This window comes from Anguilla anguilla, chromosome 4 (assembly GCF_013347855.1).
Source record: "Anguilla anguilla isolate fAngAng1 chromosome 4, fAngAng1.pri, whole genome shotgun sequence".
Lineage (NCBI taxonomy): Eukaryota > Metazoa > Chordata > Actinopteri > Anguilliformes > Anguillidae > Anguilla > Anguilla anguilla.
Genome location: NC_049204.1, coordinates 66,724,444 through 66,737,275, shown reverse-complemented (window position 1 = coordinate 66,737,275; position 12,832 = coordinate 66,724,444). Strand labels below are relative to the sequence as shown.

General features: G+C 48.4%; 3 protein-coding genes across 5 annotated transcripts in view; 1 reads left to right on the top strand and 2 right to left on the bottom strand.

The window, feature by feature from the left end:
* Positions 1-12,832, bottom strand: part of LOC118225953 (tripartite motif-containing protein 16-like) — a 972,804-nt gene that overhangs the window by 490,050 nt on the left and 469,922 nt on the right. The gene's annotated exons all lie outside the window — the stretch shown is intronic.
* The window catches only part of LOC118225964 (tripartite motif-containing protein 16-like), an 890,716-nt gene that overhangs the window by 860,950 nt on the left and 16,934 nt on the right, over positions 1-12,832 (top strand). The gene's annotated exons all lie outside the window — the stretch shown is intronic.
* The window catches only part of cpeb2 (cytoplasmic polyadenylation element binding protein 2), a 14,634-nt gene continuing 8,064 nt past the window's right edge, over positions 6,263-12,832 (bottom strand). Inside the window, exons 4-12 of one of the 3 annotated variants that reach the window (XM_035415073.1) lie at positions 11,915-11,965; positions 10,600-10,623; positions 9,947-10,099; positions 9,567-9,656; positions 8,980-9,098; positions 8,342-8,456; positions 7,782-7,963; positions 6,479-6,720; positions 6,265-6,427 (exon numbers count right to left, since the gene is read on the bottom strand). In XM_035415073.1, the coding sequence (XP_035270964.1) occupies positions 6,493-6,720; positions 7,782-7,963; positions 8,342-8,456; positions 8,980-9,098; positions 9,567-9,656; positions 9,947-10,099; positions 10,600-10,623; positions 11,915-11,965 (962 nt within the window). In that variant the 3' untranslated portion in view covers positions 6,265-6,427; positions 6,479-6,492. Of the gene's footprint in view, positions 6,721-7,781; positions 7,964-8,341; positions 8,457-8,979; positions 9,099-9,566; positions 9,657-9,946; positions 10,100-10,599; positions 10,624-11,914; positions 11,966-12,832 lie in introns of all 3 variants that reach the window. The other 2 variants (XM_035415072.1, XM_035415074.1) reach the window with 2 other exon arrangements.

Below are 12,832 nucleotides of genomic sequence, written 5' to 3'. Positions count from 1 at the left end.
TGAACACGCAGTGGGTCCCCTGACCACGTAGCCGCTACCCCTGAACACGCAGCTGCTACCCCTGAACACGCAGACATCACTGAACACGCAGTGGGCCCCCTGAACACGTAGCCGCTACCCCTGAACACGTAGCCGCTACCCCTGAACACGTAGCCGCTAACACTGGCTCATTGTCTTCCAGGGTCATTAGCGCACGAGCTCATTAGTGTACAGGCTGTTTAACATGCAGACTCGTTTCCCACACAGTGCCCAGTAGAACCATACCGTTCCCACACCCCCGTCCCATCCAGTTCTGGGGGAGGGGGGTGGAGCAGCTCCAGCTGCCATCTGAACATCTGCTGTAGGGATTGAGGGTGTGGAAAGTGCAGACACCCTCACACAGAAAGAGAGAGAGAGAGAGGGAAAGAGGGAAATAGAGGGAAAAAAATGTTTTTGAAAGCACATTAATTTTTACAACCCATATGACTCATACTACTCAGTGAAAGAAACTGAAACACGAGGGCTATAGTGAGCTCAGTGCTCTACACGCCGGGGAGGGGGAGGGGGAGGGGGAGGGGGGGGGTAAACTTTGTCTTTATCATAATGGAGATCGATAAACAGTTGACTCTCTTTGCCTTGTCAGAGTCACAGATCTGCGCGGGTTCCTGTGACGCCCAGTGAAAACACGTCCCGTTACGAAGCCAGTTTTGTAGCTTTGTGGCGGCCGTGCTGATGCAGTACCCGAGGGGGGGGGGGGGGGGGGGCTTTGGCCCTGGCGATGGAACATCTGTCTGGGGCGTACGGAGCAGGATTGCTGCAGAGGGAACAAGCGGAAGGGGAGCTCTTCACAGGCACGCACGCGGCGGCGGATCTCAGAGGGAAGGGCCGCGCCAGGTCACCATTAAACGCCTCATTGGCCGTAATCAAGGCAAGCTGCTGCCATGTGTTCCCTCTGTGCCTCTGCCAGGAAGTGACATCAGCACCGACCGGACCGGGCTCCAGTGTGAGCGAACGTGCTGACGTGTTCTCGTGGAACAAGCTGAGAAAATCACATCCAACAGGGGGACAGGATTGGAAAAAACTATGAACACAGGATAGAGGAGTCTGAGTTATACATTAACAAGCTTATGTATTTGAACTGTTTATTCTTAAGATGTTCTTACCAAAGTTATCTTTGTGTCCATGCAGACCACTACCCCCACCTCACTGTAGCTCCGCCCCTTCCCCACCCCAAACTGTAGCCCCTCCCTGTTCTCAATACTGGAGCCCCTCCCCTTTCCCCCAAATTGTAGCTCCTCCATTTTCAGTCCTCCCAGCCCTCTTGGCTGTTAGCGGTTAGCATGTAGGAACTGTGGATTAAGATATAAAATAACAGGCTGCAGTACCGCCTCTGTCCACAGGATGTCACCATAAACACGCTGTCTACTACAACTGCAGGTCCTGACGGCCTCATATGCTGTCCTTTCACTGAATGATCACATGACCATCGAAGGCTTACTTTGCGGCGGTTAGCTCAAAAATGACGTTCCCTGTCAGATTACAGAAATAAAAAAAACAGGCTAATGTTAACGATCTGCATGGCTCTCCTGAATACACTAGGACATGCCCCCTATCAAGGGCTGAGGGGGCCGCACATCTGGGGGGAAAGGCTGGTCAAATAACGGGGAAAAGTGGTCATCTTGTGTCCAAACAGAATGGGTCTTTATTTAGGAAATGAAAGAAATAAGATTAACACCCCATTTAAATACAAAACAAAAATAAAAATCAACATGATATTAATTTGCATATCAAAGAACCATTCAGTAATAATTACAGTCCAAGCACTTCGTCAACCAGTTGTGTGAATCTATACACAAACTCTGATTTAGAAACTAGTTACTTTAACAATATTACAAAGATTTTAGCTCCAAAAATAATTCAACATAAAATAAAATCTTAGCAATTAGCATCATAAAATTATATATATTTTTATTTCCACATAAAAATACAAAATAATGTTAATGACACAGAATATGAAAAATTATTCCAAATATTTAGCTACTATTAAAATAATGAAATTGAAAAACTGATTAAAACAAGAAACAAAACAAAATAAAAATATGCATGAAAAATTCTCTCCTTTTGTTAGCAAAACACTATCCAAAATAACTACAATCATTTACATCAGTACAAAGATATCTGGATTTAAAAATAGTCGCAATGACAAAAAGGGGTTTCTTTTCCAACTGTAAAAAATGACACCGTGGATAATAAATCTGCAAAATATGCAATGAAAAAAATAAATCTGCATTAAAAAGGTTTACACTGTTATTCTTACTTTTTTTATACAAACATTAGAAACAGTATTGCACGTCACAACACAGAGTTTAGCTTAGTCAGCCGTTCAAAATGTGTTATATTCAAGTTTCGTAGTATCTTTGAGGAGAAACCTGCCTTGGCTAGATAACAGCAGGGGGGGAATCTCAAGTGTCTTCCATTAAAGTAACATAAAACCGAACGATTCCTTCCTCTTAAATAAAACAGGCCACATACATTTAGAATGTATATATTAACACATCAATGTATATGTAATTGCATGAATTTAGAAATGCTGTTTTTCTCGCTTATTTCCAACAGAACCACACGCATTCAGAGTGGGTGGAGCAAAGCCAATACACGCCTATTAAAAAAAAGTACCGTACTTTATGGGAACAAACCAGATGCAGCAAGTGTTCAACATTTAAAGGGTACATGTTATGTACCGTCCTAAAAAATGTAAATAATAATAATAATAAATAAGCTTGTAAATGTGATATACAGTCCAAAGGGTGATTTCTTCCTTCTCCGTCACCTGACGAGAGAGGACAGCAGTTATAAATTCAATGCCCACTGAGAGCGCCACCATCTGGCAGGGAGGACCAGAGAGAAAAGTCCAGGAGATTTTTGGGACATCAAGTAGATTAATAGGCCTGTGCTCTCACACTCCCACACACTCTCTCCCGTGAATCCACCAATGAGGCGGCCGTTTTTAGTCACGTGGTTTGTTCCTGTCGTCAGCTCTGCAAAGCCCTTCGAGTCTGTAATCATTCTTTGCCCTTACATATATTACACATATATTTTTCTATATATTAGATATATTAAATGACCTACTTTCATTTACATAGAAAAAACTGTCCCAGAGGCCTTTTCCTCAGGAACTTTTAAATAACTTATTACGAAAAAAAATAAAGTTTCTTTAAATCATTTTGTAGAATTAATTATAAAATACGTAGAAGATCTGAAAAAAATAAAGTGATTTTGGAAATGCATTGGTACAGTAAAAACAAAACAAATTTAAAAAATATATAAATCGTTTGAAATATATTCTTTAAAACCCAACCGAACATTACAAAACAAGAAAAAAAACAAATAAATTAGTGTTGGGGAGGAGGTTCTCTACAAATTAACAGTACATCACAAACAGTCCAAACGGACTGAAGAAGACTGGGGATAGAATACATAAATAATTTTATACACTCATAATACACTTAAAGAAAAAAAATCTTCAAATCCCACCTCCTGAACAGATTAGTGACAGTACACGTTAAAAGTCTGAATCACAACCAACTTTGACAGCAAACTTTGACATGAAACACAGGACTACAGTACAAAACCAGCAGGTTAGTCGACTGCCCACACTCAACACCGACTACCCACCCACAGCAACATCCACAGACTCACTGTCAGAAGACGTACAACGCTGACATCACTATACAACGTGGATGGATAATTCTCCTTACTAAAGTTAGAACTTGGGAATTAGACAAAATAAGAGCGCGGAATTTTCTATGGCTGTCTGGTCAGTGGATTTCTAAGCCACAGCTTCACCACACAACCTCAGTCCAGACATTTTCCCTCTGCGTGGACAGATCATACATTTAGATTTGTTGTTGTTGTTGTTCCAATGAAAGTCTGGACGCTCTTTTTTAACGTTGCAAAGCGTCAGCGCGTGTCTAATCACGGTGTGTTACGCTGACTATGGCATTAACGCAAACATAAATCATACTCCACCCTTCCCTGTCCTCCCTACCCCACCCAAACAGCCTGCCGTCCGCACCCCACCCAAACAGCCTGCCCTCCCTACCCCACCCAAACAGCCTGCCCTCCCTACCCCCCCAAACCGGCTGTCCTCCCCTTCATACCCTACCCCACCCAAACATCCTGCCCTCCCTACCCCTCCCTACCCCACCCAAACATCCTGCCCTCCCTACCCCACCCTACCCCACCCAAACATCCTGCCCTCCCTACCCCTCCCTACCCCACCCAAACCGGCTGTCCTCCCCTTCATACCCTACCCAACCCAAACAGCCTTCCCCATCCCACCCAAACAGCCTGCCCTCCCTACCCCTCCCTACCCCACCCTAACAGCCTGCCAGGACTACCTTGCAATGGAGAAGCCTCGCTGACAGTCTGCTCCCCCAGAGGTGACTGAGCGCCCAGGCCGAGGGGAACATGGCGGCTTATTTGAGTTCAATTTCGTCGACATCTAAGACAGAACGACACTGAGAACCTCAATCCACACCGAACGGACCCACGGAGCACAAAACAACACGAACACTACAGTGTACAGGCGACCACTCCGCCCGTCCCGCTCCGGGAGCAGGGTCGCGGGAGTCACGGGGGCCGCAGGGTCGCGGGGGGGGGGGGGGGGGGAGGGGGGGGTAATGACTGCTACTCGGGACACTCCCAGGAGGATCACACGCAGGCATGCAAGGATTTACTTCCTATTTTTTTATCGTTACGTTTAGTCTTTTCATTTATAATTGTGTCGTTTTTGTTCATGCTATGTAAAGTCTTAATGTCCTTCTGTAATATAAATATTTCAAATTTCTGTAATTGATTATGTTTTTTTCTTTCTTTTTTTTAACCTAAATTCTGTCATTAATTTCTATAGTGCATGCATTTGTTTTCCACACATAAACATGCAGGTTATTTTTCTTCACATTTTGATCTCTTACGGCAGTTGAGAACGTGTTTGTGTGCGAGTCAGTGTGTGTGTGCGTGTATGCGTGCATGTCTGTGTGTGTGTGCGTGTATGCGTGCATGTCTGTGTGTGTGTGCGTGTATGCGTGCATGTCTGTGTGTGTGTGTGTGTGTGTTTGTGTGTGCGCATGCGTGTATGAGTGCATGTCAGTGTGTGTGTGCGTGTATGCGTGCATGTCTGTGTGTGTGTGTGTGTTTGTGTGTGCGCATGCGTGTATGAGTGCATGTCAGTGTGCATGTGTGTGTACACGAGTGTGTGTCTGCATGTGTGTGTACACGAGTGTGTGTGTCTGCATGTGTGTGTACACGAGTGTGTGTGTCCGCATGTGTGTGTACACGAGTGTGTGTGTCCGCATGTGTGTGCATCAACTGCATTTCAACTCCCAGTGCAGGTTGTCTTTCACAACCTGTATTCATAGACGGCATTAAATATAACACCTTTACTGTAAATATTGTTCATATATCACTTATAGCAGCAAAGCTTCTAATATAGCTTGTGATTAAAATGTTTAGTACAGCTTATAACAAACCGGATCTATTTATTTCATAATACCAATAATGATCATAATAATAATAATGAGGTATTATTTTTTTGCAGGTCATAATGGAGAGCAGAACCCTACGGTTTTTTTTCCGATAAGAATACACAGCAAACAGTAAGGTTAAAAAATAAAGATTTGTTTTGTGGCAGAAATGCTTCAGCTTTGCTTTCTGTGCTTGGCTACCTTTGGTTAAATGACTTGGGGCAGAACTGAGAAAGCTAAGTGTCGGGGCTTTCCTGGAATAAGTGCACAATTCCCTCCCTGCTCGGGGGGTGGGGCTCGGGGCATGGGGTGGGGGGGTGGGGAGGCATGGGGGGCGTGGGGCGGGGGACTTGGGGCGAGGGGGTAAGGCGATAGCAGCAGAAAACACTGCCCCCATGCAGTAACATTCTCAAAGCAACCACTGTTAAATCTCACATAGAAAAATAATTTGGAAAAACTACAAAAAATGGCCTCACTTTTCTCACCCCATCTCTGGAAAATATGAAAGTTTCACAAAATAAATGTCTATTAGAGCCTGAGATGTGAAGGGGGGGGGGAGGGGGAGGGTAAAAGCTCATTAATGGGTGGGTGCAGGTATGTGTGTGTGTGTGTGTGAGTGTGTGAGTGTGTGTGTGTGTGTGTGTGTGAGTGTGTGTGTGCGTGTGTGTGTGTGTGTGAGTGAGTGTGTGTGTGTGTGTGTGTGTGTGTGTGCACGTGTGTGTGTGCACGTGTGTGTGTGTGCATGTGTGTGTGTGTGTGTGAGTGTGTGTGTGTGCACGTGTGTGAGTGTGTGTGTGCATGTGTGTGTGTGTGTGTGTGTGTGTGTGTGTGTGATAGCAGGAGAGAAGAGTGCACTTAATTTTGCTCTGGGACACAGCTCCACTTTCTGGTTCCAGCAGAAGGAGGTGTGGCGTGGCCTGGGCCTGGCTCCGCCCCCTCAGTTCCAGCGGAAGGAGGTGTGGCGTGGCCTGGGCCTGGCTCCGCCCCCTCAGTTCCAGCGGAAGGAGATGTGGCGGGGGCGGTCCCCGCCCTCCTTGACCAGCGGCTTGTGGAACTCGCGGCCGGCGCGGGAGTGGATGGCCGCCCAGCAGTACTCGCAGTAGTACTGCAGGCAGGTCACGTTGGCGCAGAAGAAGGGCGCAAACTTGCCCCCGCAGCGCGCCCCCTGGCACTCGTCACACAGCTGATCGTCCAGCACGTAGGGCTTCACCTCCACCTGAGAGAGAGGGAGGGAGGGAGGGAGGGAGGGAGGGGGAGAGAGAGGCAGAGAGAGAGAGAGCTAATTACCACTCCGCTGTAAGTCGCGCCAGGACACTCTTACAGTGAACAGCAGCTTTTATTTCCCTGCTTTGATTGGTGGAGAACAGCACGGAAAAAATATAATAAAACTGAGCCGAGCACAAAAAAAAAAATCGCTTCCAGTTGAGTGAAAAGGGAAATTAAATTGTGTATGGCTAGTAATTATTCCAGGCTGGCGGGTTGTGAAGCATTTGGATTGCAGCTGGGTGGGGCGGTGGGGGGGGGGGGGGGGCGGGGGTTAACCGAAGCAACCAATCACCGCAACAACAAAAAAAATCTGATTAACAATGGGGTTCTGCCTGACTGAGTTCCGCCGCCCCTCCACCAATCTGAATAACAAACTAAAGGCAAAATTATATGATTTTATTTTATTTTTTTTAACACCAATTGCATATTCATCTCCCCAGAGAAATCATTTTCCATTTTAATGAAACACAGGGATGGGATAAAACAGATTAAAAAGCAGTTCCCATGGTGATGGAGGGAAGTGCATCTGCGTACACTGGACAAGGAATGTAGAGAATTACAGAACACCTCCCAATGACTTCCCTCCACCAAACCTTCCTTCTCTCTTCCTCTCTCTCTCTCTCTCTCTCTCTTTCTCTTTCTCTATCCTTCTTCTTTCCCTCTCCTCCCACCCATCCTTTCTCTCCTTCCTCTCTCTCTCTCCTTCCTTCCTCCCTCTCTCTCTCTCTCTCTTTGGGGCTGCAAAGTGATTAAGATTGTGTGATCAACAATAAACGGGGTTTTAAAAGTCAAAGTCAAAAAGTCTCTCTCTCTCTCCCTCCTCTCTCTCTCTCTCTCTCTCTCTCCTCCTCCTCTCTCTCTCTCTCTCTCTCCTCCTCCTCTCTCTCTCTCTGTCTCTCTCCCTCCCCCTCCTCTCTCTCTCTCCCCCCCTCCTCCCCCCTCTCTCTCTCTCCCCCCCTCCTCCCTCTCTTTCTCTCTCACAGTCTCAGATTAAGAGGCGTGGCCACTCACCCGCTTGTCGATGTCCCCGTGCTGCAGCTGGACGAATCGGGCGCTGATGGCGGCGATGTAGCTCTGCTGATTGGAGAAGGCCACTCGCCCCGCCCCCTTCGGGTACTTCAGCTCCGGGTCGGTGTCGATCCCGGCGTAGCACACGCCCCCGTACAGCCGGTCCATGATCATCGCCAGCTCCACTGCGGGGGGGGGGGGGGGGGGGGGGGGGGGGGAGAGAGGGGGAGAACCTGTGAGGTTTCCTACATCAGCACTTCTGCCCCCTGGAGGTTTACCAATACGGGCCCAAATCAGGCCAGGAAACAGAGAGAGAGAGAGAGAGAGAGAGAGAGAGACACAGGTTCCTAACTTCAGAAGCAGGACGAGATACAGCAGGTGCTGGGTGGAGATGCATTGTTAGCTGTGAGCAGAATCTGATTTGAATCTGCAAAAACTAGTATTAGTTGACAAAACTGAAGTTGTTTTAGAGGACAAAAACTAAGAGAGCGAGTTATGGTTATGATTACCTGCGGGGGGAGGGGGAGGGGGAGGGGCTTTACCTGCGGGGGGAGGGGGTTTACCTGCTCGGAGGGGCCGCGGAACTCCTCCCACAAAGATGGTCTTGCGCGGGTCGAGGGGCTGGGAGCCGTCCATCACAAAGTCGCTGTCACTCAGGTTCCAAGGCCTGATCTGCACCTGCAGTGCGAGAGACCACCAGCAGGGGGAGTCAGAGAGAGCAGAACGCAGCACCTCAGACCACCAGCAGGGGGGCTCAGATAGAGCAGAACGCAGCACCTCAGACCACCAGCAGGGGGGGGTCAGAGAGAGCAGAACCAGGGATGCAGGACAAGGGCCAATCCAAGGCCCGAATTATCTCAGACCAACTTCAATTTTATTAGCCTCAAACCTTTAAAAAAATTTTATTCATTATAAAGTCATGAGCTATAACTGCACACTGCACAAGTCGCTTCAATGATAATCTTTACTTGTGGCCCAATACAGGAGTGACCCAGCATTGGCACATGCAGCTGCACAGAAAAGCCATTCAGAGAAACTGGAAGAAAACCAGCCAACACACATGCATGCACACACACACACACACACACCAGCTCTCAGACACTTAATTTGACCACCCTTCACTTGTTAATCTCATCGGTCGAGCAGCGATGGGTGTTATTAATCTCATCGATAAAGCCATGCTACGCATTGTTAAACTCACCGGTTTATCCTTGATGGTGGGGCTGGACACACACAGGTAGAGCTTTCCGTCCTCCTCCAGGCAGGCCTCGATCAGGGCCTGCACAGAGCTCTCCTCCTGGAACAGCAGGAAGGCGTAACCTAGGCAACAAGCAGGACAGTCCCGCTCATTCCAGGGAAAGGTCACAGCCGGAGTTTGGGCATTTGGCAGACGCTCTTAGTCAAAGAAACGCAGACAGTTATAGCAGACAGCTATAACTCAGCGAGTACAGACATAGCTCTGTGAGTGCTGTTACTCTGTGAGTGTAGACATAACTCTGTGAGTGCTCTTACTCTGTGAGTGTAGACATAACTCTGTGAGTGCTGTTACTCTGTGAGTGTAGACATAAGTCTGTGAGTGCTCTTACTCTGTGAGTGTAGACGTAACTCTGTGAGTACAGGCATAACTGATTGAGTGTATAACTCTGAGTGGATGAGGACACTGGGAAGCCCTGAAGTCAGAGAGGCCGATCAGAGAAGACAGAAGACAGCTTTGAAAATGGCTGCAGTCTCCCGCCGCGGATGATGTCATCCAGGTGGTCTCAGGAGGAGGCTCCTGGGGCTCAGTACCTTTCGGGGGGAAGTAGGACTTGCTCTCGGCCTTGTGCGGCCAGTCCACCACCAGGTGGCCAAACCGGCGGAAGCTAGTGGTGATCTCATCTGCAGAGGGAGAGAGAGAGAGAGAGAGGGAGAGGGAGAACAAAGAAAGGGAGAGAATGGAAAGAGGGAGAGAATGGAGAGAGAGAGAGAGGGAGAGGGAGAACGAAGAAAGGGAGAGAGCGGAAAGAGTGAGAGAACGGAGAGGAAGGACGAGTGAGACAAGCACAGTCCCCAATCCCAGGTCGTGAAACGCAAAAACATGGGAGGGGATGGGGGATTGGGGGATTGGGGGATTGGGGGGGGGCGGGGGGCGAGGCAGAGCCCTGATCCCCGACCCCGCCACAGCTCACCTTCATCGATGTCGGGAGGAAGACCCCCGACGAAGACCTTGCGGGAGAAGCGCTCCGTGCGCTCGCCGTTCTGCTGCAGGCCCCCGGGGACTCCCTGGTTACCGTGACCATCGTCAAGGAGACCGTCGTCAATGGGGAACAGGGAGGAGCGACCTGAGGGAGGGAGGGAGGGAGGGGGGTGTCTGATGCGTTACACGCGTGTGCACGCACATGAACAACACACACGCACACACACACACGCAAAGCCCGCAAAAACACATTCACACAGAAAGCATACAGGCACAGCGCACGCATGAACACACCCACACACACACACACACACAGGCACGCACATGTGCACACACACATGCACATATACTCACACACACACACAGACATGCACATACACACAGGCACACACACACACACACACACACACACACACACACACACGCACGCACATGTGCACACACACATGCACATATACTCACACACACACACAGACATGCACATACACACAGGCACACACACATCCATACACACACACACACACACAGGCGCACGCACCTGCACACATCCATGCACACACACACACACACACACATCCACACACAGAACAGGCCAGGCACTGCAATGCTACGTGCTCAGACAGCCAATCACTAGAAGAGCTTTACCTCGCCGTCTCCCATAACTCCTTGCTGCATGTGAATAAAGCACAGAGCACATTTTAACAGTCAGGAAGTCGGGCCCTGGGCACAGATCCCCCATGAGCACCTGTAAAGGACAGCTTTGCTATTTTTGGATAGTCTGGATTTTTCCCTGTCTTCTTGGAGCCATTTTTAGCTATGTGTAACCTATTATCTGCAAGACACTTAAAACCATCACCCTCAGTATTACTCACTAAGCTGATGCTTGGGCATACACTTCCTCTGTTACTTGAGGGAACTCAAAAAATGCAACAGAAAGCACAAAATTCTTAATTCTCAAGAAGGAACAGAAGGTGGAACCCGTCGTCGTGTTGATGGCAATTTAACCCTACGGTTATTGTAATCGTCGGTATGACGGTTATGTGGTGACCGTGACAGCCCTGCTGGCAGACAGAAACCCACCTGGAAACCACAAAGACCCCGCGGCAAAACGGCATCGAATCTCACAGAACAGAACACCTCAAGAGCAAAGCCCCACAGAACCAAGCCTGCACTGATCCAAACTGGACAGGACCGGAACACACCCCCACAGCACAAGAGCACTGTCACCATCCGCATATCTTTGCACAGTTTTGCTTACAGCTTACGGCAGATCTTTGCTTTATGTCATAGCTGCACGTGTGATAAGTACACTTCAGTGGATCAGCTGCTAGCACTGTGGGCTAACACCTGCAAGCTAATGCTACCTGAGAGAGCGCTGTGAGGTTTTTTAACCAGGTTGGCCGACTGAGGACTCGATTCTCTTTTGCAGTAACAACTCGCAGAATTTAAATTGGCAGGAATTCAAGGCTAGTTGTGCAGCCAATCAAATATAGGGGGTGTTTAGGTGGATGGACTGTGCAACCAATCAAATATAGGGGTGATGAGGTGGATGGATTGTGCAACCAATCAAATGTAGGGGTGATGAGGTGGATGGATTGTGCAACCAATCAAATATAGGGGGTGATTAGGGGGACAGAGTGTGTGCCGGCATTTGATTGGTTTCGGCCCAACACTTTTCAAACCAGAGTAACATGGCGTCCTGTTCATGAACTCTCTCATGTTCCACCCAAATGGTCCACTAAAATATGTTTCTGAAAACATTGGTGAGGTGAGAAATAGGTTGTGTAACTGCAGAATTTTGGTTCATATTTGAACTGCAATGCCTCGTTTGGCAGTTTGATCCAAGTTTCCTGAGCCCGCACTGTACGAATAATTTGCATATAGAATACTTCATGCAAATCAGTTGGTTTGAGGTGACAACAGAAGCAAACAACGATTGGAGGAGAAGAGAGTGGTTTACCATTCAGCATGAGAAGGCTGTCTGGCCCGGGGTGAGGGTATCCCATGCGCCCTAGAGTGAGAGAGAGAACAGGGTGAGCTGTAAGCACCCCTGTCACATGACCTGATCTGAGGCCAAACAGAGGGAGGTGTGAGCACCCCTGTCACATGACCTGATCTAAGGCCAAACAGGGGGAGGTGTGAGCACCCCCGTCACATGACCTGATCTGAGGCTAAACAGGGGGAGGTGTGAGCACCCCTGTCACATGACCTGATCTGAGGCCAAACAGGGGGAGGTGTGAGCACCCCTGTCACATGACCTGATCTGAGGCCAAACAGAGTGAGATGTGAGCACCCTGTCACATGACTGGGTCTCAGGATGAACATGGTGAGGTGTGAGAACCCCTGTCACATGACCTGGTCTCCGGATGAATAGGATATGATGGAAACATACCCTGTCACATGACCAAGTCTGAATACTGGGCTGTTCCTGAACATTGGCTATAGCATGAACCATGTCTCTGTGTATATGAGGGGAGCACATGCATGTTGAGATCTGGAGCACGTGGACTCAAACACAGGCAAGCTGGGCCGAGCCCTAGTTTCTGATGGCTCCTGTAAAGTCCAGTCTGTCAGAGGACTGTAAAAGGAAGAGCCTCTTACAGCACACTGTGGATATGAGCAACCGATGAGCGGCCTGTTCTCCCTATAATCTACGGTCAATATCGCAGCTATGTCTTCTGCATCAATTCCAAATAAACCACACACACAATCACCCACGTGCACTCACACACAATCCACATATAACCTCAGACATACACACATACCGACACTATCCCTCACACACACTCATAGTATCCACACACACACACACACACTCACACACCATAAGGCTGCAGACATCCTCCCTGCAAACTGCTCACACCTTGTGCGTGAGTGT